Below are 25,416 nucleotides of genomic sequence, written 5' to 3' on the forward strand. Positions count from 1 at the left end.
GCTCTTGTCGGGTGGTCAGGAGGAAGACTGAGAACATGGCCAAGCCAGCGGATGCGGGGCTGTGCAGCCAGATGGGAGGCTCTGCGCTGATTTGTCTGGGCTCGCAGGGTTTCGTTGGAGATTTGCTGGGGCCACCTGATGTTCTCGATGGTTCTGAGAGCCCTGCTGTCAAAGCTGTCTGTTCTTGCGGCCAGTGTCTTGTTTAAGGGCCATGTTTCAGAGCCATAGAGGAGAAGAGAGAGTATGGTGGTGTTGTAAATTCGGAGCTTCGCTTTCTGTGAGATGGCTTGGTGCCGCCAGAGTGGTTTCCAGAGAGATTGCAGGACAGAGGCTGCCAGGGCGCTCCAGCGGAGAACCTCTGATTTAAGATCCCCATTATCGGTCACCGTGGACCTCACATAAACAAAGCTCCTCACAGGTTCTACGGTGTCATCACCAAGCAGGATGTGGGGTGGATCAGGTCCCTCACCGACATGCATGAATTAGGTCTCGTTCCAGCTCCGGGTGCGATGAGCATAAACGGGCCCCCCCGAGTATACGGTCTAACGGGATGAGTGGATAATAATTTGCGGCCCCCTCCACACTTTTGCAGGCCATCAAGGCAATTGTCCGATGTGTGTGTGTGTAGAGGGGGTGCAAGTGGAATTTTTTTTTGTGGCCCCCTCCAGACAACCGGCTAAGCTGCTGGCAGAGATGTTTTAACACTTATACAATCGACAAGTTTCCTGAGCGAAACATGGGTGGCGCCATCGCCATCTTTGACATTTTCTGCTACGGACTTCCAGTTTAGACAGAGCAACATGAAGTGCGGTTGAAGTAAGCAGTGTGTAGACAAAGGCAAAAAACAAACCAGAGGAACCCACGGAATCTCCAAAAATGGATTCAGCACGACGTAGATGAAGCTCCAAGACTTTCTGTGTTGTGCGTTTGTTCTTATCACTTCGTTGATCTTTGGTAGACAAAATTCTAACAAGCTGTGCAGCCCGCAGTAACATGAGGTGTCGATTGGTATGCCGGCCACTTCAGTGACTAAAATGAGGCAAAAATTACAAATAATATTACAGTTACCGAATGCTGAACAGCTGACATATTTTGTTGTTACAAGGAAATACTACAAGGTATTGTTCATCTGTTTGGATTATTACAGTATGAGCTTATCACACATGTACATATAAACACAAATAGTGATTCTTTTTTTATTGCTGATATTGATCGCAATAAAACTTTAGGACAACACGATTCCATTTCTTGTTTGATTTAAAACGATGGGTGCATGCGCAAAACAGATCAATAAATCACAATTTATAAAACTATTAGAAAAATCTTAACAAAGGTGGAGCATAAATCAAGCCTTCCAACATCAAGGTAGAACATATGTCGTCTCGCTATATGTCCATCAACGTAAGTGTTGTTGTGAGGCACATCAATTTGTCTTCCCTTGCCTAACAGCGTTGCAAAGCTAATGATGTCTCAGCTGTGACGCAACACACAGAATTGTAGTCAAATTGAACATAAATGTACCTGTTATTGCTTTGTGGTGGCACTGTCTTGGTTCCACATCTGCCGTCATGAATACAAAATTCCCATAATTATGGATGCTTTGGAGATTTTCAGGTCCCTGTTTGCATTTCCATCCACTGCCATTAAATCAATAACATACAAAACTATTTTGGTTGTGGCGACTCTTAGCCATTTTTTCATGTCATCCTCCCATGTCGTGATGATGGCAGATGGATGCAGCATTTCCAAATTGTCTTTTTTGAGGGATTTTGATGAGTAATGCCTCTACAGCACCACTGTTGTTTTGGTTGGAGAAAATGTAAAATGAAAGTCGCGGGCAGAAATGCGGAAGTCAAACAGAAGTACCTCGGAAACTTGTGTATACACTACTGTATTTTGCCGACAACAAGTCGCACCTGAGTTTGAGTCGCACCAGCCATAAAATGCCCAACGAAGAGAAAAAAAACATATGTAAATTGCACCGGAGTATAAGTCGCGTTTTGGGGGGAAATTTACTTACTAAAATCCAACACACAGAACAGATATGTCATCTTGAAAGGCAATTTAATATAAAAATACAATAGAGAACAACATGCTGAATAAGTGTACAGTCTTCAGTGCATGAACAACAAAATGCGAATATACTGTCCTCACCAGGACGCTACAGCTCGGTCCTGGCTATACAGCGAGCTAAACTCCCAAATGACGATGCTGGACGTCCGTATAATTTTCTGAATCAATTTCGTCCTCGATACCAAACAGGTTCGCAACAACGTAAATAAATGATAATTAGGTGCTATTACAGCAATGACACAAACGGTTAACATACGTTCGCTAGCATTAGCACATCGTTCAAACAACCACACAACTGGCTCTAAGTGTCCGATCGTGGGAGGAAAACACACAACAACAACAGAAAAGATGATACACACGGGCGTTGCCTCTGTAGAGATATTTTACAAGCATAAACAATGAACGAAGGTTTGCAGCCGTGTTTCTCTCTCGCTAAGTCGCCCACTCACTCAGAGCTGCGTAGCTGTCCGCCACAAACTAAAAGCATGTGTAACACAGGCTTTTGTTTTTGTATCAAATTATCAAATAATTGTGGACAACTAGGTTCGTCTACTCGAGCTTAGTGGAGTGCATAAGTTGAGACAGACTACAAGAGTTTTATATTGCCAGCTTTAGTGAAAAAAAAACAAACAAACACAGACTTTATACATATACAAAAAACATTTACACATACACATTTATAAATTATATTTGGCCAATATTCATGTTAATATATTCGATTTGGGTTGATTTGGGCGCACCCTTCCAAAGTTAGAATATTTAGGAAGTACCCTTTAGTCTAACTGGAATTTCTGATTTTCAATCTATTGCACCATAAATAGTGGCACAATCAAACTTCTAAAACCCTTTTTTCTTCAGCATGGGAAATTGTTTCCAATCCTTATGCAAAATTACACATGTGCAATTGTTCGGTCAAAATTGTCCTAACAAAAATATATTCAGTTCACAGTTCCGGGGATATTAATCAAAAGCAGTCAAAAAAAAAAAAAAAAATTTTTTTTCAAAGTAAACCTGTCGATGTAAGGCACAGTGTAATGCTGAATGGTGAGGTATTAGCTCCAAGTTTGTTTGTTTTTTGTCCTACCACACCAAGAGAATGCAGCAAGGAGGTACCCAGGTTATCTCAATCTAGATCCAAGTGGTTAGCTCGCCATCAAAATCCAGAACAGTTGGTCCAATATCCAATCTGACACAAGACCAGTTGAAACAAGGTCTAAGGAAAAAAAAAACTGACCAATCTCTCACACCGTGTTTTGAACACAGTTGGGCCGCGTTTTGTCGCTCCACGCGTTGGTCTTGCTGTTTTTCTTTTCTGTAGATAAGCTTTCCAGGTTGTGTGTTCACTCTCCTGTTAGGCAGTTCTGTCTGTCTGCGTTGCCGCTCATTTGTGTTCTGCAACCTATCGTGCGACCAACTGAAACATACGAGGGCAGGACTTCCTGCCTTAAGAGCAACTAATAGGCTGAATTATTGCTTGCAATCGTTTTATTTACTTATCATTACTTTGATAAAAAAATTATTCTAATTAAATGTGAAATATTATATTTAGCAAAATTTGATACAATTACGTACACATTTTTTTTTTATTGTGCACTTTTGCTCATGTGGGTTACACATGCATTTCAGTATAAAAAAGTTAATAATACAATTGAACACACATTGCCAAAGACAGAACGCGAACGTGGCCATAGCCATTAAGAGTCATTCAGATAACTATTGCATAAAGAACATGCTAACAAGTTTACCAAACCATCAGTGTCACTCCAAAACACCAAAATAACATGTGAAATGATATCATAATGTGTTAATAATTTCACACATAAGTCGCTCCTGAGTATAAGTCGCACCCCCAGCCAAACTATGAAAAAAAACTACGATTTATAGTCCGAAAAATACGGTATATTACAGCTCCGCGCATCGTCTTACCTTTCTGTCTGTCCCTGCCCTCATCTAACCATGCCCACTTTGCGGCTGTAAACCAGGCCCCTTAGAGGCCCGGGCCCGGTCACACCCCCCGAAGTTCCGCCCCTGCACGTCGCAATTCGAGTACATTACATGGTAAATGGTCTGAATAGAATCACGCTGTAATTCGATTCAATCTGAGCTCATCACAGTATGATTTGACGGAATCATTTACACAGACATGTCGTAAAACACCTGGGAGCTGGTTTGAAATTGGTGGTGGGGCATAATGCTGTATGTCACCTTCACAGTAAAGAATTGTCACTCCAAATATTGCCAATTATTTCAGATATGGTTCCCTTTAACCTTAATTCTGAATAATGATGAGCTTGGGAGGGAGTGGGAGCGGAATAATAACGCATTTATTTCTTGATCAGTATGCAAATGTGTGAATCATTTCCTCCACTGTCGTGGGAAGGCAGCGCTTCTGTCAAGTGTGCACCCGTTCTATTTGGACCCTCAATGGAAGCCCCCCGAGGTCAGCGGCAGATTGTTGTGTCAAGTGTGCACGTCTGGCTATTGAACCAATTCCAAAACAACTCAGTTTTGCAATTTGAATGAAATCATCTCTGGTAATAAGCAAAACAAACAACACTTTTTTTTTTGTATTGAACAGAATGTGACATCCCACTCTAATGAGAAGGAAGTAATAGGATGGTGTAGCAAAGCACACTAGCAAATTGCTCATTGGAGCTTGGCACGGACAAGCAAATTAACACTGAGCCACTTTTTTCTTCAGACCGCACGGTGCCCACCAACTTATGTCTGGTTGCTTGTATGTATAGTGGTAAAAGTGGGATTGGATTGGATAAAATTCGGTGTTGCGGCACAGTTGGGATAATTACATACATGAATTCTTAAAATAGAAATACGGGCAGGATATACAGGAATAAGACACCTGCCAATCTAACATAGCTAACTAACACAAATAAACGGCAAACTAATAGCGTAACATAGCGACATGGACAAAGACTAAAGTGAAAACAAAACCTATTTAGACATAAACGTGAGTGAAACAAGACTTTATTTTTGCCTTTTGTTGTCTTCCTGCTCCATCTTTAACGATGGAATTATCAGATATTAACTACTTAGATCATGTTTTCCAGCAGTTATATAAATATTCATAACAATCCTATCTGCCCCAGCCATAACATTTTCCCATTACACAAGGCATATAATCGAAAGCAACCATTTAAAAATTTTAATTGTTATTGGCCGGATCAGTTGTTGAATATTGCAGAAATTCATCTAAGTAAATTTACTGTAATACACTTTCATTGGTTTTGTTGGAATTCGCCTCCCCGGCCAAGCCGGCTTAACGCTTCCGGCGCCAACCGGGAAGGCGGAAATTCCGCGCGTTCTCTTCTTATTTTAACCTTTTGTACTGACTCCATGTTTCAATAGTTTGAAGAAGACTCACCGAAAACAGGTTGACAATTTATTTGTCGACAATGGTCAAAAACAAGGCAAAAACAGACGACGGAGGGACAATTCCGGATCCAAAACAAGGCTACATAGAAAATGTTTCCGAGCAGCAAATCTGTGTTATCTCAGTGTCCAGTGTTTTTGAAGTCCGTGGTGGAGTGGGCCGGCCGAAGGTGTGTACGGGCGTTGCTTTGGGATCATCCCTCTCTGGCCGGTTTTGCGCAGTTTAGGTTCGTGTGCGGATGGGACGTGGTTGCCACAGCGACCGACGCTGGTCTTGACGTCCCAAGCGCCCGCTATCAACTTTGTTATCCGGGCTGGCGCTACTTGTTTTAGGACAAAGCGCGCTGGTCTTTGTCCTTGTTCGTTGTCGGGAGAACTGATTGCCAGAGTTGGTGCGTCAATCTTGCTCGTGACGCACACGTTGGGCTTCTGTGATAAGATGGCGTTGTGTATCTATTGTTTCTTTAAACTATGGTGTGCTATTTATTTTACATTAGGTGTGTTAGAGTAGTGCAGTTCTACAGTAAATATGAGAAATGATGCTATTCCCTGATTAATTATATTACGTGTGTTCAAGTAATGCAAACAGTTAGACGGTGCCTACGAGAAACGGTACCATTTTTCCTTTTCCCCCTCATTAGCGCCGATAAGGTGATTCACTTTACTGTGTTCAAGGGCACGGAGTGAAGTCTGCCTACACTACAGTTAGATGAATGTGTTAGACTAATGCAAATAATTATATGGTGTGTGTGAGAACGGCACCTATTCCCTTCACCTACAAACAAGCAAGATTTCTGGCTATCAAAGAGGTTTAACTTCTTCTAACGAGGTCTAACGAGGCTCCACTCGTTACCTGTATAATGGCACCTGTTTTAACTCATTATCTGTATAAAAAACACCTGTCCACAACCTCTGTCAGTCACACTCCAAACTCCACTATGGCCCAGACCAAAGAGCTGTCGAAGGACACCAGAGACAAAATTGTAGACCTGCACCAGGCTGGGAAGACTGAATCTGCAATAGGTAAAACGCTTGGTGTGAAGAAATCAACTGTGGGAGCAATTATTAGAAAATGGAAGACATACAAGACCACTGATAATCTCCCTCGATCTTGGGCTCCATTTAAGATCTCACCCCGTGGCGTCAAAATGATAACAAGAACGGTGAGCAAAAATCCCAGAACCATACGTGGGGACCTAGTGAATAACCTGCAGAGAGCTGGGACCACAGTAACAAAGGCTAGTATCAGTAACACAATGCACCGCCAGGAACTCAAATCCTGCACTGCCATACATGTCCCCCTGCTGAAGAAAGTACACGTCCAGGCCCATCTGTGGTTCGCCAGAGAGCATTTGGATGATCCAGAAGAGGACTGGTAGAATGTGTTATGGCCAGATGAAACCAAAATAGAACATTTTGGTAGAAACACAGGTTCTCGTGTTTGGAGGAGAAACAATACTGAATTGCATCCGAAGAACACCATACACACTGTGAAGCATGGGGTGGAAACATCATGCTTTGGGGCTGTTTTTCTGCAAAGGGACCAGGACGACTTATCTGTGTAAAGAAAAGAATGAATTGGGCCATGTATCGAGAGATTTTGAGTGAAAATCTCCTTCCATTAGCAAGGGCATTGAAGATGAGACGTGGCTGGGTCTTTCAGCATGACAATGATCCCAAACACACAGCCAGTGCAACAAAGGAGTGGCTTCGTAAGAAGCATTTCAAGGTCCTGGAGTGGCCTAGCCAGTCTCCAGATCTCAACACCATAGAAAATCTGTGGAGGGACTTGAAAGTCCGTGTTGCCCAACAACAGCCCCAAAACATCACTGCTCTAAAGGAGATCTGCATGGAGGAATGGACCAAAATACCAGCAACAGTGTGTGAAAAGCTTGTGAAGAGTTACAGAAAACGTTTGGCCTCCGTTATTGCCAACAAAGGGTACATAACAAAGTATTGAGATTAACTTTTGGTATTGACCAAATACTTATTTTCCACCATGATTTGCAAATAAATTCTTTAAAAATCAAACAATGTGATTTTTTGGGATTTTTTCCCCACATTGTGTCTCTCATGGTTGAGGTTTACCTATGTTGACAATTACAGGCCTCTCTAATATTTTCAAGTGGGACAACTTGCACAATTAGTGGTTGACTAAATACTTATTTGCCCCACTGTATACTTCACATAACCACTTTAAGTCATTCGGTTGGTTGTCTATCGCCATCAATGAAAGGCACTGAGTTGAGGACTCGCTAAATATGAACAAAACAAAATTTCGGGCATGAAAATGATGAATGAGAATGTCATAACAACAAACTCTGCCTGAGGTTCCTTTAGTGAGACTTGATCGCTCACCCATGCGAAAGGTAATGGAGCTGTTGTTAACTGATGGCTCCCCCTGTGACAGCCGCCATCGGTCGGTGGACTCCCGTTGACTTCATCTGCCACTTTGTCACTGTTTCATCCGCTAAGGGTGATGTGAAACGATGTGACAACGGGAGACGTGTCATTTTGTGGTGGAGCAACAGTTAGGTCTCAGAACTTCCCTACCTTCTGCCCCCTGGAATTTAAGGAACTTTAAAAAAAAAATCAGCCCCTTCAACCCGTTTGACTTTGAACCGTGAAATATGGCACATCTATTATGAATAGACGCACGAAAAAGTCTCAAGAGACAATGGTTGAAAACGCACGGGAAATCTGCCATTTTAGTTGGAAGCAACCACCTGAGGCACATTTTGGCTGGTTAGGAAGCCTCACGTAATTCCCGTTTCAAAGCCCATTTCGCCCAAGCACATGACATTTGGGAGTTATGTTCACCACGAGCAGATCTACAGAAAAATTCTCAAGACCCAATGACTCAAAAGGCACAAGAGATCCACCATTTGCTTTTGAAACAAACAGCGCTTGAGGAATGTTTACTGTATCTGACATACTGTATAGCCTCTACATCATAGGCGGAGTTTGACTTTTGGGGCAGGGGGGCACAACATGTCGATGACCCCGAAATGCAGCGTCAGCAATAAAATTAACTTACAAGAATATTTATAACTAGGCCTGCAAGCAGGACTGAACGGGCCCTCGCAATCTAGCGCAACTCGGACGTCACGCAACTCGGACTGTGTGCAGGTCAGGGTGGTGGCAGATGCTCCTCTCTAATCATCTCATTAGAACATAACATGCTCGAAAGTCGCCTATTTACATTCCCACACCCAAGAGATAAAAACCCCTATTGGAGAGAGTACTACAAAAAAGGAGCCACTACTGAGCTGTGCAGCCAAGCCCTTATTCAAAACCAAAATTAATCTTCTAACTGGGCCAATTCGACGAAGTGTGCCAAATATTGTGGCTATATAAGCTGCCTGAGTCTTTGAAAAAAAATATTTCCTTTAAATGGCGAATAAAGGGTCGTCACGGCAACAGACAGAGACACGTGGACATGGGCCGTAAATAAGTATTACAATAGGTCTTCAAATTACAATGACCAACCTGAAAAGAACTGGACATGTATTGGAAAAACGAGTGACTTTCTATTGCCACTAGTTGGCGCTGTAGGGTTGATGCAAATGATCTCTACAAGGCCCTTCAGGGTATGACTCTCAACAAGCACGGGAAGTTTGGCGCAGATATGTTGTATATCTGCCGAGTTATGACTGTTCAAAGTTTTTGGAGAGAAAAATTGTTGACAGTCATTTTCACTTTCCTGTTTGGACCCCTCCGCTTCAACGAAACTTCAATATTTTTCATCAGGCACCTGAAGACAGGTCTTAAGCCTTCCCTTATGCAGGTTTGAGGTCAACAGATTTTTTTTCCTTGGAGGAGGAACCTGTCTCGTAAAAAAAGGCATTTCCTGTTCTCACTAGGGGGCGCTAGGCGTAATGGGTAATATTTCAATGCACTCGTGTTAAGGGTGGGATGTCGCACATACATGCCAGATATGAAAAAGATGGAACGTTGTGTGAAGGAACTATTAGTCATTTACTGAATTTGTCATTTTGCCGAAAAAATGGCCGACTTTGGCACCCCGCCCAGGTCAGGCCCGTGAATGAAAACACACCATTTTGATAACTTAAGATTTCATATGCCTCATGAACAGTCTCGCCAATTTTGAGAATGATCAAACTAATTCCCTAGGTGCCAAGGTGTAAAATGTGCACACTGTAAATCGATAAAAATTTCACATTCAATCCAAAATACCCGATTTCCTGTTGGGTTTGGAATATGCATGCAAGAGACTTTTTGGAGCAGTTTTGTACAAGGTATCGACTCTCCGAATTTCATCCCTCTACGTTGAAAAAATCTAAATGGAGAGGCCTTTTTGAAAATTTCAAGGGGGCGCCACTGAGCCATTTTGTTACATGTTTTCGTAACGTTGCAAGATTATTGAACGTTATGCAAAGCCACATGTATGTCCAAATTTTTGTGAGTTTTCGTGCATGTTCAAGCCTCCAAATGTAAACTCCTACTGTGAACCGATAAAAATTTCACATTCGATCCAAAATACCCGATTTCCTGTTGGATTTGGAATACGGGTGCAAGAGACTTTTTGGAGCAGTTTTGCACAAGGTATCGACTCCCCAAATTTCATCAATCTCTGTTAAAAAAACCTAATAGGAAACGCCTTTTTGAAAAATTCAAGGGGGCGCCACTGAGGCATTTTGCTACATTTTTTCGTAACATTGCAAGATTATCGAACGTTATCTAAAGCCGCATGTATGTGCAAATTTTTACAAGTTTTTGTGCATATTCAAGCCTCCAAATGTAAACTCCTACTGTGAACCCATGAAAATTTCACATTCGATCCAAAATACCCGATTTCCTGTTGGATTTGGAATATGGGTGCAAGAGACTTTTTGGAGCAGTTTTGCATAAGGTATCTACTCCCCAAATTTCCTTGCTCTATGTTGAAAAAACCCAATAGGAAAGGCCTTTTTTAAAACTTCTTTCTGTCGCCACTAGTTGGCACTGTAGAGTTGATGCAAATGACCCCTACAAGAACCTTCAGGGTATGACTCTCAACAAACACGGGAAGTTTGGCGCAGATATGTTGTATATCTGCCGAGTTATGACTGTTCAAAGTTTTTGGAGAGAAAAATTGTTGACGGTCATTTTCACTTTCCTGTTTGGACCCCTCCGCCTCAACGAAACCTCAATATTTTTCATCAGGCACCTGAACACAGGTCTTAAGGCTCCCCTGATGCAGGTTTGAGGTCAACAGATTTTTTTCCCTTGGAGGAGGAACCTGTCTCGTAAAAAAAGGCATTTCCTGTTCTCACTAGGGGGCGCTAGACCTAATGGGTAATATTTCAATGCACTCGTGTTAAGGGTGGGATACCACACATACATGCCAAATATGAAAAAGATTGAACGTTGTGTCAAGGAACTATAAGTCATTTACTGAATTTGTCATTTTGCCGAAAAAATGGTCGACTTTGGCACCACGCCCAGGTCAGACCCGTGAATGAAAACGCACCATTTTCAAAACTTAAGATTTCATATGTCTCCTGAACAGTCTCACCAATTTTGAAGATGATCCAACTAACTCCCTCGGCGAAAAGGTCTCAAATGTGCACCCTGTAAATCGATAAAAATTTCATATTTGATCCAAAATAACCGATTTCCTGTTGGGTTTGGAATATGCGTGTAAATGCTTTTTTGGAGCGGTTTTGGACAAGGTATCGACCCCCCAAATTTCATTGCTCTACGCTGACAGACCCTAATGTTATAGGCCAATTTTAAAATTTCAAGGGGGCGCCACTGAGCCATTTTGTTATATTTTTTTGCAACGTTGCAAAATTATCGAAATTTACAATTTTCCGGACGTATGTGCAAATTTTGGTGACTTTTCGTGCATGTTCAGGCCTCCAAATTGGCCGTTTTCATTTGCCCTGAAAAAAATAAAAAATAAAAAAAACTAGGCCTGCAAGCAGGACTGAACGGGCCCTCGCGATCTAGCGCAACTCGGACGTCACGCAACTCGGACTGTGTGCAGGTCAGGGCGGTGGCAGATCCTCCTCTCTAATCATCTCATTAGAACCTAACATGCTCGAAAGTCGCCTATTTACATTCCCACACCCAAGAGATAAAAACCCCTATTGGAGAGAGTACTACAAAAAAGGAGCCACTACTGAGCTGTGCAGCCAAGCCCTTATTCAAAACTAAAATTAATCTTCTAACTGGGCCAATTCGACCAAGTGTGCCAACTATTGTGGCTCTATAAGCTGCCTGAGTCTCTGAAAAAAAATATTTCCTTTAAATGGCGAACAAAGGGTCGTCACGGCAACAGACAGAGACACGTGGACATGGGCCGTAAATAAGTATTTTAATAGGTCTTGAAACTACAATGACCAACCTGAAAAGAACTGGACATGTATTGGAAAAACGAGTGACTTTCTATTGCCACTAGTTGGCGCTGTAGGGTTGATGCAAATGACCCCTACAACGCCCTTCAGGGTATGACTCTCAACAAGCACGGGAAGTTTGGCGCAGATATGTTGTATATCTGCCGAGTTATGACTGTTCAAAGTTTTTGGAGAGAAAAATTGTTGACAGTCATTTTCACTTTCCTGTTTGGACCCCTCCGCTTCAACGAAACTTCAATATTTTTCATCAGGCACCTGAAGACAGGTCTTAAGGCTTCCCTTTTGCAGGTTTGAGGTAGATTGATTTTTTCCCTTTAGAGGAGGAGTGTGTCCCGTAAAAAAGGGCATTTCCTGTTCCCACTAGGAGGCGCCAGGCACAAATGGTAAATTTTCAATCCAGTCCTGCTCAGGCTAGTATACCTCACACACATGCCAGATTTAAAATAGATTGAACGTTGTATGAGGGAGTTATCAGTCATTTTCCGAATTCGGTGTTTTGGCGAAAAAATGGCCGACTTTGGCACCCCGCCCAGGTCAGGCCCGTGAATGAAAACACACCATTTTGATAAATTAAGATTTCATATGCCTCATGAACAGGCTCGCCAATTTTGAGAATGATCAAACTAATTCCCTAGGTGCCAAGGTGTAAAATGTGCACACTGTAAATCGATAAAAATTTCACATTCAATCAAAAATACCCGATTTCCTGTTGGGTTTGGAATATGCATGCAAGAGACTTTTTGGAGCAGTTTTGTACAAGGTATTGACTCTCCGAATTTCATCCCTCTACGTTGAAAAAACCTAAATGGAGAGGCCTTTTTGAAAATTTCAAGGGGGCGCCAGTGAGCCATTTTGTTACATTTTTTTGTAACATTGCAAGATTATCGAACGTTATCCAAAGCCGCATGTATGTGCAAATTTTGGTGAGTTTTTATGCATATTCAAGCCTCCAAATGTAAACTCTTACTGTGAACCCATGAAAATTTCACATTCGATCCAAAATACCCGATTTCCTGTTGGATTTGGAATATGGGTGCAAGAGACTTTTTGGAGCAGTTTTGCATAAGGTATCTACTCCCCAAATTTCCTTGCTCTATGTTGAAAAAACCCAATAGGAAAGGCCTTTTTTAAAACTTCTTTCTGTCGCCACTAGTTGGCACTGTAGAGTTGATGCAAATGACCCCTACAAGAACCTTCAGGGTATGACTCTCAACAAACACGGAAAGTTTGGCGCAGATATGTTGCATATCTGCCGAGTTATGACTGTTCAAAGTTTTTGGCGAGACAAATTGTTGACGGTCATTTTCACTTCCAGTTTGGACCTCTCCGCTTCAACGAAACCTCAATATTTTTCATCAGGGACCTGAACACATGTCTTGAGGCTCCCCTGAAACAGGTTTGAGGTCAATAGATTTTTTTCCCTTGGAGGAGGAGCCTGTCTCGTAAAGAAGGCCATTTCCTGTTTCCACTAGGGGGCGCCAGGCCTAATGGGTAATATTTCAATGCAGTCGTGTTCAGGCTGGGATATCTCATATACATGCTAGAAATGAAAAAGATTGAACGTTGTATCACCGAGTTTTTAATCATATTCTGAATTTGGTATTTTGCCCAAAAATGGCCGACTTTGGGACCACGCCCAGGTCAGACCCTTGAGTGAAAACTCACCATTTTGAAAACTTAAGATCTCATATGTCTCCTGAATAGTCTGACCAATTTTGAAGACGATCCAACTATTTTCTTCAGCGACAAGGTCTCAAATGTAAATCGATAAAATTTCACATTTGATCCAAAATTTCCGGCTTCCTGTTGGGTTTGGAATATTGGTGCAAGAGACTTTTTGGAGCAGTTTTACACAATGTATCGACTCACCAAATTTCATCATTCTACGTTGAAAAAACCTAATAGGACAGGCCTTTTTGAAAATTTCAAGGGGGCGCCACTGAGCGATTTTGTTAAATTTTTTTGTAGATTATCAAAATTTACGCAAAGTTGCATGTATGTGCAAATTTTGGTGAGTTTTCGTGCATGTTCAGGCCTCCAAACGTAAACTCCAACTGTGAACCGAAAAAATTTCACATTTGATCCAAAATATCCGATTTCCTGTCAGATTTGGAATATGGGTGCAAGAGGCTTTTTTGAACAGTTAGGCATAAGGTATCTACTCCCCAAATTTCATCGCTCTACGTTGAAAACCTGAGAGGAAAGGCCTTTTTGAAAATTTTAAGGGTCAAGGGGGCGCCACTGAGCCATTTTTTGAAATTTTTTCAAAACGACGCTAGATTATCAAATTTTACGCGAATCTGCACGTATGTGCAAATTTTGGTGACTTTTCGTGCATGTTCAGGCCTCCAAATTGGCCATTTTCATTTGCCATGAAGAAAGAAGAATAATAATAATAATAATAATAATAATCCTTTGCATTACAATAGGGCCTTCGCACGCCTAGTGCTCGGGCCCTAATAAAAATAATCCTTTGCAAAACAATAGGGCCTTCGCACGCTTAGTGCTCGGGCCCTAATAATCATTTGCAAAACAATAGGGCCTTCGCACGCTTAGTGCTCGGGCCCTAATAATCCTTTGCAAAACAATAGGGCCTTCGCACGCTTAGTGCTCGGGCCCTAATAATAAGATGACAATGAGCGTTTTTTGTTTCCCAGCATTCTTGAGGGGAATTCTAAATCAGGGTGCCTAGGCAATACTTTTCACCAAGATCGTCAACCATTGAATATGGTACGCCCGCCGGTGTCGTGCCAATGTAGTTACCCCAGTCAAAAACTGTATCCGCTCGGCGGAGCCATATGGAGGTAGATTTGTGTCTTTATTATTCAATCAAAAAATAAATTGATTCAATCAAAAAAGTAGCTTAAATCAAAAAAAAAAAAATGTGTTTGAAAGCAAAAATAAAATTGAAACTCAAAAAAATTCATGTGAAAGCTATTTTTCTTTGATTGATTTTTTTCTTTCTTTTTTTTTTTTTTTTTTTTTTTTTAATTGGATTCAAGTGTTTTTTTGATTGAAGCAACTTTTTTCATTGAAGTAATGTTGATTTGTGTTTGGGCCAAATTTTGGCTCGGAAATTTTTGTCTTTATTATTCAATCAAAAAATAAGCTGCTTCAAAAATATATATTTTTTCAAAAAGAAAATCAAAAAAAGAAAAATTTCAATTAGAGAAAATGTTTTTGAACGCGAAAAAAAAAAATATGATTGAAAAATTTGCATTTGAACACTTAATTTTTCATTGAAAATGTTTTCTTTGATTGAAGCAATCATTTTTGTGTTTGGGCCATATTATGGGTAGGACATTTGTGTCTTAATCATTCAATCCCAAATAAAGTTGCTTCAATCAAAAAATCAATCAAGGAAAAAAAAATCATTTGAAAAATTAAATTGCCCTCCCCTAATTTTTTGGGGGGTGAAAATTATATGCAAATCAAATGACCGTCTAAGGTGCTAGTCACATGATCTGTTTGAAAAATAAATTTGACCCATTATACATTTTTTTTCTTTGTTCATTTTATTCGTGTTGCAGTTTTATTGCTTTACAAATTTTATATATATATAAGAAAGTCAATTTCATGCAATGACACTTTTCGGCCACCAGGAGGGTTCTGGCCCCCCTTAAAATCCGCTTATGCTCTACATTTGAATGCCTCTTCTCCTGCTCATTAACAAGACATCTGAAGGGAAAGCAGGCTAAGTTTAAACATCTGCTGACGTTTACCCCAAGGTTCTAACTGCTAAGCTAAATCGGGAAAAGGTTGCTGAGAAGGCGCGAAACACAATCGACACAGTGGAGGAATGGACTCTGATCTGCTTGTTCCTGCAATAATGCAAGACTCCCCTTCTCCTTCGACATCTTGCTGTGTTTTTCAATCTTCCTACATCCTACAATTACTGCTAGTGCTCCAATACAGAAAGCTTGCAAATTGACCAATGAAGTTGAGGTTTCCGACAAGGCTTTCATCCACTTTTCTCGGAAGAACAATGAACAATTTTCTCAAGGAAGCATTTAACCTGCAAAACGTTTACTTTTACCCATTAAATTATACCTTTTATCTCAGACTAGCATGGTTGTCTTACCTTTTTACTTAACGCTTTTAACACCATTGACAATGATCATGGCCACCCTGGGTGACTAGGTGCCCTAGGCAAAAGTGTAATAAGGAGCCCCCCACCTCAATGAAAATATATATTTTTTGAAACATTGTATATTTTGAAAATATTGTATTTTCACAACTTAAAGGGTGTACAGTTGTGTACTGTGGAAAAGCTATTATTTTTAATTAAAAATGAATAGCAAATTATCCTTATAGCTCTTGTTGCTTTTTGTTCATATAGTAATACAAGCACATTGATATTATCTTAATGGGATCCACGGATAGAAAGACTTGTAGTTCTTCAAGATAAAAGTTATTATGAGTTAAAATAATTTGATTTTGAAACCCCTCTTGATGTTTTCGTTATTATATGTAAGATAAGCTTATGGTATGACACTTATTACGCCAATTGTACAAGTATGCTCTCCCATAACTACTCCCAAGCTATGACGCGAATGATAGTTAAACACTGTAACAATGCATACTCACGCGGAGTGACTAATGTACATGTTTGTACTTCCCCAACCACATTGTGTGCAAGTGTGTGTGTGTGTGTGTGTGTTCAAAACAAAGTTGCTATCTTCACTTAGAGGTGCGCTGCAAATCACAAACTGCCGTCACAATGACGCCTTGCAACTAATGTAATGCATGACCATAACAATGGCTCCCTAATAAAAAAGACGGCAGAATGAGGAGCTCTAAGAGAGACTTCGGTGAGACTCTGATTTGGCACGTTGCGCTCTCTCCCACCTCTCCCCAAGCGGCTGTCTGGTAAAATCTCACTCTCTGTCTCCTGTCTCAGTTATTTACGTCCTCTCTTGGGTTATTTTGTAGAATAGTACATAGTTTAGACCCAACATAATACCATTTGTAATACAGTATTAGTTTAACTAGTAGGTCGCCATTGTTGTTGACGTTGCAGGGCGGTGACATCAAATGGTTACGTTGCCAGGCTTCAAGAGTATGACTCTAGTGACATAAACACATCATCAGTTCAACCCTTTCAATTTGAGCCTGAGAAGAACATTAATGAGTGTGACAAAACTGTCGATATTTCACAAAATGAGCAGCAAAAGCAAAATGAACAGGAAAGACGGGATGAGACGAGACGAGAGTAGGGGAAAAAAATGTTCTGCCAAAATGTGCTACACCAGCGAAACTTTGACACCCAAAGTACTATCGTGCGCTTTCAGCTTGTTTTGTTTAGATGCATACAGGCAGAACATACTATACATGCCTTAAGAAAATACTTAAACGCAGTGCTTAATTTGTGTATCATAAGGTGCCGAAACGCAAAGTACATATGACAGCGCAGGGATGACGGCACAGGGACAGGTCCTGGAACGTATTGTAATAGCCCGGATGGGGACATAGACAGGAAAGGAGTGAATGATGGCTTCTATCACTTTATTGTGGCAACAGTTAAATAACAAATAACAAAAATAACAGTGGACTGCTGCAACATGCGACCGCCAACTTCGCTCTCACACCGCACTCTTCTCCTCACTTCCCGCTACGTCACCACTCTGCTGTCCGATGGCCCCTTCACGGGACCTCACGCAGTTATGGACATTACAATATGCAGAAAATGGTGCTGAAAACAAAACGCAAATGCCCACTTTCCATGCTTTTTTTTCCTATCTTTTCTATGTGCTTTTCTGACTCGTTTTGAACCATCTTCCTTCTTTTTGAAAAAAGACAGTAAATGCAACTCTCTTTTTGGCATGTTGAAATACCATTTGATCCTGGCTGCTTGCTCCCATGATGCCAAAAATTTCAAGTTTTTTTTTTTTTTTTTAATGTCAGGGGCGTGATTTGTTGGTCCAACTTCTCAGTGAATCAACAAATCTCCGAGTCTTTCAAATGACGTTAAATTTGTATAAACAACATGCAATTCTTGGGATTTGTTGTGTAAATGAATTTATGCATATTATTATTTTATTTTATACTGTAATGTCCTAACTGTGTGTAATATTCTGATATACTGTTTTCCGAGGCACCCTGAATGTGCACGCAGCGTTACTGTTGTTTTGGTCACGTGATGCGGGAGTGCGATAGAGAGGCAGAGCCTGCCGAGAGCCCCAAGCTGTGTTCCTACTGTTAGCTCCATATGTTAATAAAGAAACAAAGTCGTCAGCACGCCGTGTGTTCGATACATTTGTCAACAAAAGGCTCATAACAAGACACTATGCACGATCCGTTTAAGAGACGCTGGGACTGGAGAGCTGTGAGTAGTAAGAGGTGAGGGGGAGACGAGCAAGAAGCAAAAGTTCGCGGTCGAATGTGGCGGCAGTCCGCTTTTATTTTGTTTATTGTTTTCTTATTGTTGCCAAAATAAAGTGGAGAAAGCCATCAACAACTCCTCTCCTTCTTCCCCCCCAACGTATTTATATTATTATTATTATTTTATATGCACGAGAGGTGCCGGATCTGCCAAAATAAGTCCCGGAACACAGGGAGGCCAAAATCAAGAGGTGCCGGAACACGTTCCGGCACCTGTGGCACCTGCAAAAGGGGGTGCCACAAATTAACCCCTGCTTAAATGTAGTAATATCAAATGAGGGTGGTTTAAATATGCTACGTGACTAATCTGGTCAACAGATCAACAATCTGCCGCTTTTAACTGATTAGCGCATGTGTTAGACGTCTCGCCGCATGGAAGGAATTGCAGTAACCCGGTAGTATTCGTCGAGTGACAGTGACAATCTACGTCATCACCCCGAGCGTCCATTGTGCGCTTAAAACATGGCGCCCTCCATGGATCAAAGCATGTACTAAATATTATAGATCTTTAAATCAAGGGCAATATTTTATGTGTTTCTAATAACATATTTTAGTAAAAGAGAACAATTGTGGCTTATTAGAGCCTACAAGTCTTTAAGTCCGAAGCTCCCTTTAAACAAATAGCCATAGACTTGTCAACAAAGTTGGCCCCTTGGGCTTCTAGACCACTTGATATCGGAATAGGGCAAATGAACCACCATGAAGCTTTGAATCAATTGGCTGCAAAGCTTCATTGCTTCAAGAAGCTTCATATGGCCATCACTGCTTAATGTAATCTTTCACTTCCCTTGGGAGGGACAGACAACCTCTGCTGCCACATGCCCTCAACACTTTTGTCATCCGATATACTGCCACTTGTGCCTCATGCCTCCCAGCATGCAATGCGGCGCTGTAAATAACATTCAAAGTTCATGTTCCGTGCTAATTATATCTTATCTTATACGGCTGTTCCAGTTGTTTCATTAATTGCTAATTGCATACTATTTAATTTGTTGTTATGTGATAATTTTAGTTTTGTTCTGAAAACTGTGGGTTTGAATGAGTGTGCAGTTATTTATCATTGTTGGTGAAGTGGATCTGCTTGCGCATAAGCACAAACTATTGCTCCTCCTGTTCCTCCTTACCTCTTGAGAGCTACAAAACAGCAGGTGGCCAAACCGATGTAGGTCGGAAACCACAAATTTGTTATTGTAGCATATTGAAATGTATTTGATTTGTTAGAAAACATTAGGGAGGTGGACCATGGGATTTTTTTCCTCCAAAGCAATTTGGCACCCCCTCCACTAGATTGTGCTCGAGGCAACCGCCTAGCTTGCCTATGCACAGGGCCAGCCCTGACAATATTGGTCTAATCATGTGACTCTTTTAATAATCTGTAATATTAGATTAATTTGTCACTAGTAGACGTCCAACCCAAGCAGCCAAGGTGAGCAGTATTGTTTTGACACAGGCAGGTTTTTCTTTTAACACAAAATACTGGATAATCTTTTATTGACTAAACTGTTGGCTATTTAGGTTATCCTTGTCCCAAAACAATCTACTATCTTAATTGAAAAAAACAGTCAACTCATTTTTACATACAACTTTGTAGAGTTCATTCATTTGCTTTGCTCTCAATTTTGTTGTCTTTCAAATCTCCGAAGAAAAAAAATAACTGACCCAATGTTTAAAACAAACAGCTTTTGTTAGCATGTTTTCATGAAGAAAAGGAAGGCAAGGTATTATATATGTTTGTCTGTCAAAATGATGACTTATTTTTCTCTTTTCTTCCAGCTACTCTTGGAACTCTGGACTTCAGCTTGCTGTACGACCAGGAGAACAATGCTCTGCACTGCACCATTAACAAAGCCAAGGTAATCTTTATTCCACTCCAATAGGTAGCGTAATTACAGTCGAACTGACATCCTTTTGTCTACCTGAATTTTGAAAAAAACACTCTGCTTGTGTCTATTGTCAAAAGTATCAACAAGTATTTAAAGTATTATTAAGCATGCTGAGATACATCAGGATCTGATATTTGTTTGCAAAAGTATTGATTCAGTTATTTATTTGTTCTTGCCAGTGTTGCACCAATACCGTATCCGATAGAGAGAACGATATGGCACTAAAATGACGTCATCGGAATCGGGGAATACAATGGAATAACGTGCCGATGCTGCGCTATACAATGGTATGAAAAATTATCTGAACCTTTTGGAATTTCTCACATTTCTGCATAAAATCATTATCAAATGTGATCTGAACTTTGTCAAAATCGCACAGATGAAAATACAGTGTCTGCTTTAACTAAAACCACCCAAACATTTACAGGTTTTCATATTTTAATGATGATAGTATGCAAACAATGACAGAAGGGGAAAAATAAGTAAGTGAATCCTCTGCCTAAGGAGACTTAAAGAGCAATTGAAACCAATTTTTACCAAACAATTTGAGTTAAGTGTGTGCCCAATCACTGATGAGTGGTTTAAAGCTACCCTGCCCACTATAAAACACGACCTTGTATGCATTGTCTTGATGAGAAGCATTGTCTGATGTGCATCATGGCTCAGTCAAGGATTGTTGATTTGTATAAAGCTGGGAAAGGGTACAAACCCATCTCTAAAAGTCTGGATGTTCATCAATCGACAGTCAGAGAAGTTGTCTACAAATGGGGAGAGTTTGGGACTGTTGTTTCTCTCCGAAGGAGTGGCCGTCCAGCAAAGATGACACCGAGAGTACAGCGCAGAATTCTCAGAGAAGTTAAGAAAAACCCTAGAGTGTCTGCTAAAGACTTACAGAAATCACTGGCACAGTCCAATATCTCTGCGCACACATCAACTATATGTAAAACTATGGCCAATAATGGTGTTCATGGGAGGACTCCACAGAGGAAGCCAATGCTGTCTAATAAAAAACATTGTTGCTCCTTTAATGTTCGCAAAAAGGCACTTGGACACTCCACAGACGTTTTGGCAAAATATTTTGTGGACTGATGATACCAAAGTTGAATTGTTTGGGAGTAACACAGAACGTCATGTGTGGAGGAAAAAAGGAGCAGCTCACCAACATCAACACCTCATCCCCACCGTGAAGCATAGTGGAGGGAGCATCATGATTTGGGGCTGCTTTGCTGCCTCAGGGCCTGGACAACTTGCGATCATTAATGGAAGAATGAATTCAAAAGTTTATCAGGATGTCTTGGAGGAAAACCTGAGGCGATCTGTCAGACAGTTAAAGCTATAAAAGGATGGATACCGCAACAACACAATGATCCAAATCACAGAAGTAAATCAACTTCAGAATGATTTCAGAAGAACAAAATACAAGTTCTGGAGTGGCCAAGTCAAAGTCCAGACTTGAACCCCATTGAGATGCTGTGGCATGACCTAACGACAGCTATTCTTGCAAGACATCTCAGGAATTTGACTGAACTACAGCAGTTTTTTTTAGAGAAGAACTGGCCAAGATTAGTCCTGATCGATGTGCCAGACTGATCTGAAGCTACAGGAAGCGTCTGGTTGAAGTTATTGCTGCAAAAGGGGGTGCCACAAAATATTATATGTGATGGTTCACTTACTTATTTTTCCCCCTCCTGTAATTGTTTGCATAATATCCTCATTAAAATATGAAAACCTATAAATGTTTGGGTGGTTTTAGTTAAAGCAGACAGTTTTTCATCTGTGCGATTTTGACAAAGATCAGATCACACTTGATGGTGATTTTATGCAGAAATGTGAGAAATTCCAAAAGGTTCAGAGACTTTTTCATACCACTGTATATACTTTTCGAGATTTAGTTCGAGAGGCCTGATCCAAGATGGCCGCCGGCTGCGCACGCCGCAGAAAAAACGGAGCACTTGTCATCCAAGATTATGTTAGACGTCCAATCGTGGCGTCCAGTCATCCATTTGCAGTGAATTTAAATGAATTTATCGCTCTTGACGTCTAATCCATTTGAAGTGGGAGGGTTGGCAGCGAATGAACGTTCATTCGCTGCCACCCTCCCAGTTCAAATGGATTGGACGTCTACAAGTGATAAACTCATTTAAATAATTTTAATGTAGTTTTTAAGAGCCGCGTGATTGGTAAACATGATCAGTCTGTCATTTAGTAAAGAAAATTAGGAAAGAAAACATCAGGTAGCATCTACGCCATTTTACCATCCATAATTTTTGATACGACGCTTAATTTGAAAGATCAATTGGCCATTGAAAATGTTAATTTTGCAGCGGGGACAGACTGCTGACATTTTCCCTTTACTGATTCATAAACAGCAGCGAGCAAGAGTTGGAATCGAAGGCAAATTTGCATAACGCGACTGACACGCTTTCAATATGTCGCTTGCGTCAATATTGTTAATACGACGCCGCGTGAATATTTTTTCCGTCCCACGCGTCGCCACAGTAAAGGGTTTCAACACGTTCTGCGCTGGGAAAGACATGCGTGTTTCTTTGCACCTCAGCAGGTACTAATTATTTTTAAAAGCATTTTACTGTGTATCGTTTTTGAACCATTAATAGCAGATTAGATATCGAAAAGGGAGGAACAAAGGAGTATATTAAACTCGGGTATTTGTCTTTTATTTCCCATTGATGTTTTTATGGGTCTATCTATACTTATAGTGGGGCAAATAAGTATTTAGTCAACCACCAATTGTGCAAGTTCTCCTACTTGAAAAGATTAGAGAAGCCTGTAATTGTCAACATGGCTAAACCTCAACCATGAGAGACAGAATGTGAAAAAAAAAAACAGAAAATCACATTGTTTGATTTTTAAAGAATCTATTTCCAAATTAGAGTGGAAAATATGTATTTGGTCACCAACAATCAAGCAAGATTTCTGGTCTAACTTCTTCTAACGAGGTCTAACGAGGCTCCACTCGTTACCTGTATTAATGGCATCTGTTTTAACTCAATATCGGTATAAAAGACACCTGTCCACAACATCAGTCAGTCACACTCCAAACTCCACTATGGCCAATACCAAAGAGCTGTCAAAGGACACCAGAGACAAAATTGTAGACTTGCACCAGGCTGGGAAGACTGAATCTGCAATAGGTAAAACGCTTGGTGTAAAGAAATAACTGTGGGAGCAATTATTAGAAAATGGAAGACATACAAGACCACAGATAATCTCCCACGATCTGGGGCTCCATGCAAGATCTCACCCCGTGGTGTCAAAGAACGGTGAGCAAAAATCCCAGAACCACACGTGGGGACCTAGTGAATGACCTACAGAGAGCTGGGACCACAGTAACAAAGGCTACTATCAGTAACACATTGCGCCGCCAGGGACTCAAATCCTGCACTGCCAGACGTGTCCCCCTGCTGAAGCCAGTACACGTCCAGGCCCGTCTGCGGTTCGCTAGAGAGCATTTGGATGAACCAGAAGAGGACTGGGAGAATGTGTTATGGTCAGATGAAACCAAAATAGAACTTGTGGTAGAAACATAGGTTCTCGCGTTTGGAGGAGAAAGAATACTGAAGTGGTGGAAACATCATGCTTTGGGGCTGTTTTTCTGCAAAGGGACCAGGACGACTGATCTGTGTAAAGGAAAGAATGAATGGGGCCACGTATCTAGAGATTTTGAGTGAAAATCTCCTTCCATCAGCAAGAGCATTGAAAATGAGACGTGGCTGGGTCTTTCAGCATGACAATGATCCCAAACACACAGCCAGGGCAACAAAGGAGTGGCTTCGTAAGAAGCATTTCAAGGTCCTGGAGTGGCCTAGCCAGTCTCCAGATCTCAACCCCATAGAAAATCTGTGGAAGGAGTTTAAAGTCCGTGCTGCCCAACGACAGCTCCAAAACATAACTGCTCTAGAGGAGATCTGCATGGAGGAATGGGCCATAATACCAGCAACAGTGTGTGAAAAGCTTGTGAAGAGTTACAGAAAATGTTTGGCCTCCGTTATTGCCAACAAAGGGTACAGAACAAAGTATTGAGATGAACTTTTGGTATTGACCAAATACTTATTTTCCACCATGATTTGCAAATAAATTCTTTAAGAATCAAACAATGTGATTTTCTTTTTTTTTTTTTCACATTGTCTCTCATGGTTGAGGTTTACCCATGTTGACAATTACAGGCCTCTGTAATAATTTCAAGTAGGAGAACTTACACAATTGGTGGTTGACTAAATACTTATTTGCGCCACTTTACATACTGTATGTATAAATGGAACTTTGTATGTGGGTGTGGGGGTGTGTGTGTGTGGGTGTGTGTTCGTTCTCTACGGACTCCAAACCGGCTTGGCGGATTTTGACGAAATTTTACACAGTTTATCTTTCTAGATGTGTTCATAGATTTGTATGAGCTCGGAGGCGTCCAGTTAGTGCAGAAAATTAATTGGAAACTCCAAAAATGAGCATAGGACTGAGCCTACAATGTCATCTTTTGGACAAAAGACGCGTCTCTTGTGATTGCAATGTCGCAGTTGGAGTTCAAACTCTACAGTGCCATGTACAAATTTAAATGTGCTGTGACAAGCGCGTAGGTTCGGTCTCAACATTGGTAGGGACGATATAACAGCATAACCTGGATGTACACTTTTAGCTGGGGACAACACATTTATAAGACCAAACAGACTGGGTGAAATTGATAGGCTAAATGATCAATGCAAAATAAATATGTATTAACTTATACTAACTATCATGTGTATTGGTTCATGTGATACACTGTTCGATTCAAACCCTTATTTTCAAAAACTACTAAAGAAACATTTTTTAAAATTGTCTGAAAAATGTCTGGATTTTTTTGCAAATTTAAATTGCAATATTTGAACACAAATTATGTTAACATGCACAAGAAATACAAACTTGTTAATCATCAATTAACTATCTATAATGGGGTAATCCTTAGTTCACTACATTTCTTACAGTTCAATTAACAGTAGAAAACATACAGGAGGATTTTTCTCTCAACGCAGCTTCCTCCAGGAGTTTGAGAAATTCACACGGACTTTCAGTAGCAAAATTAGTGATGTGTTCCCCACCTCCACAACATTGACATCTTAGTACATTATTTACAGTGGCTGCTACAGATGGAAAAAAAACTTCTAATATCCCTCGTCTTCGGAGGGGGCGGAGGAGGCGGCATGTTGTATTTCTGTCGGGCTGTGAAAGTGTGTGTGTGGGGATAGGGGGGTGAAGTCATCAGCCAACCAAATGTGCGTTTTAGGGGTAAAAATGGACTGGCACATCAGCAAGTGAAAAGGGGTCAATGTAAGGTT

General features: G+C 40.8%; 1 protein-coding gene across 2 annotated transcripts in view; it reads left to right on the plus strand.

Moving 5' to 3' along the window:
* Nucleotides 1–25,416, plus strand: part of doc2b (double C2-like domains, beta) — a 169,422-nt gene that overhangs the window by 68,692 nt on the left and 75,314 nt on the right. For both annotated transcript variants that reach the window (XM_057820225.1, XM_057820226.1), the window contains exon 2: nucleotides 19,980–20,059. In XM_057820225.1, the coding sequence (XP_057676208.1) occupies nucleotides 19,980–20,059 (80 nt within the window). The remainder of the gene's footprint in view (nucleotides 1–19,979; nucleotides 20,060–25,416) is intronic.

This window comes from Corythoichthys intestinalis, chromosome 18 (assembly GCF_030265065.1).
Source record: "Corythoichthys intestinalis isolate RoL2023-P3 chromosome 18, ASM3026506v1, whole genome shotgun sequence".
Classification (NCBI taxonomy): Eukaryota; Metazoa; Chordata; class Actinopteri; order Syngnathiformes; family Syngnathidae; genus Corythoichthys; species Corythoichthys intestinalis.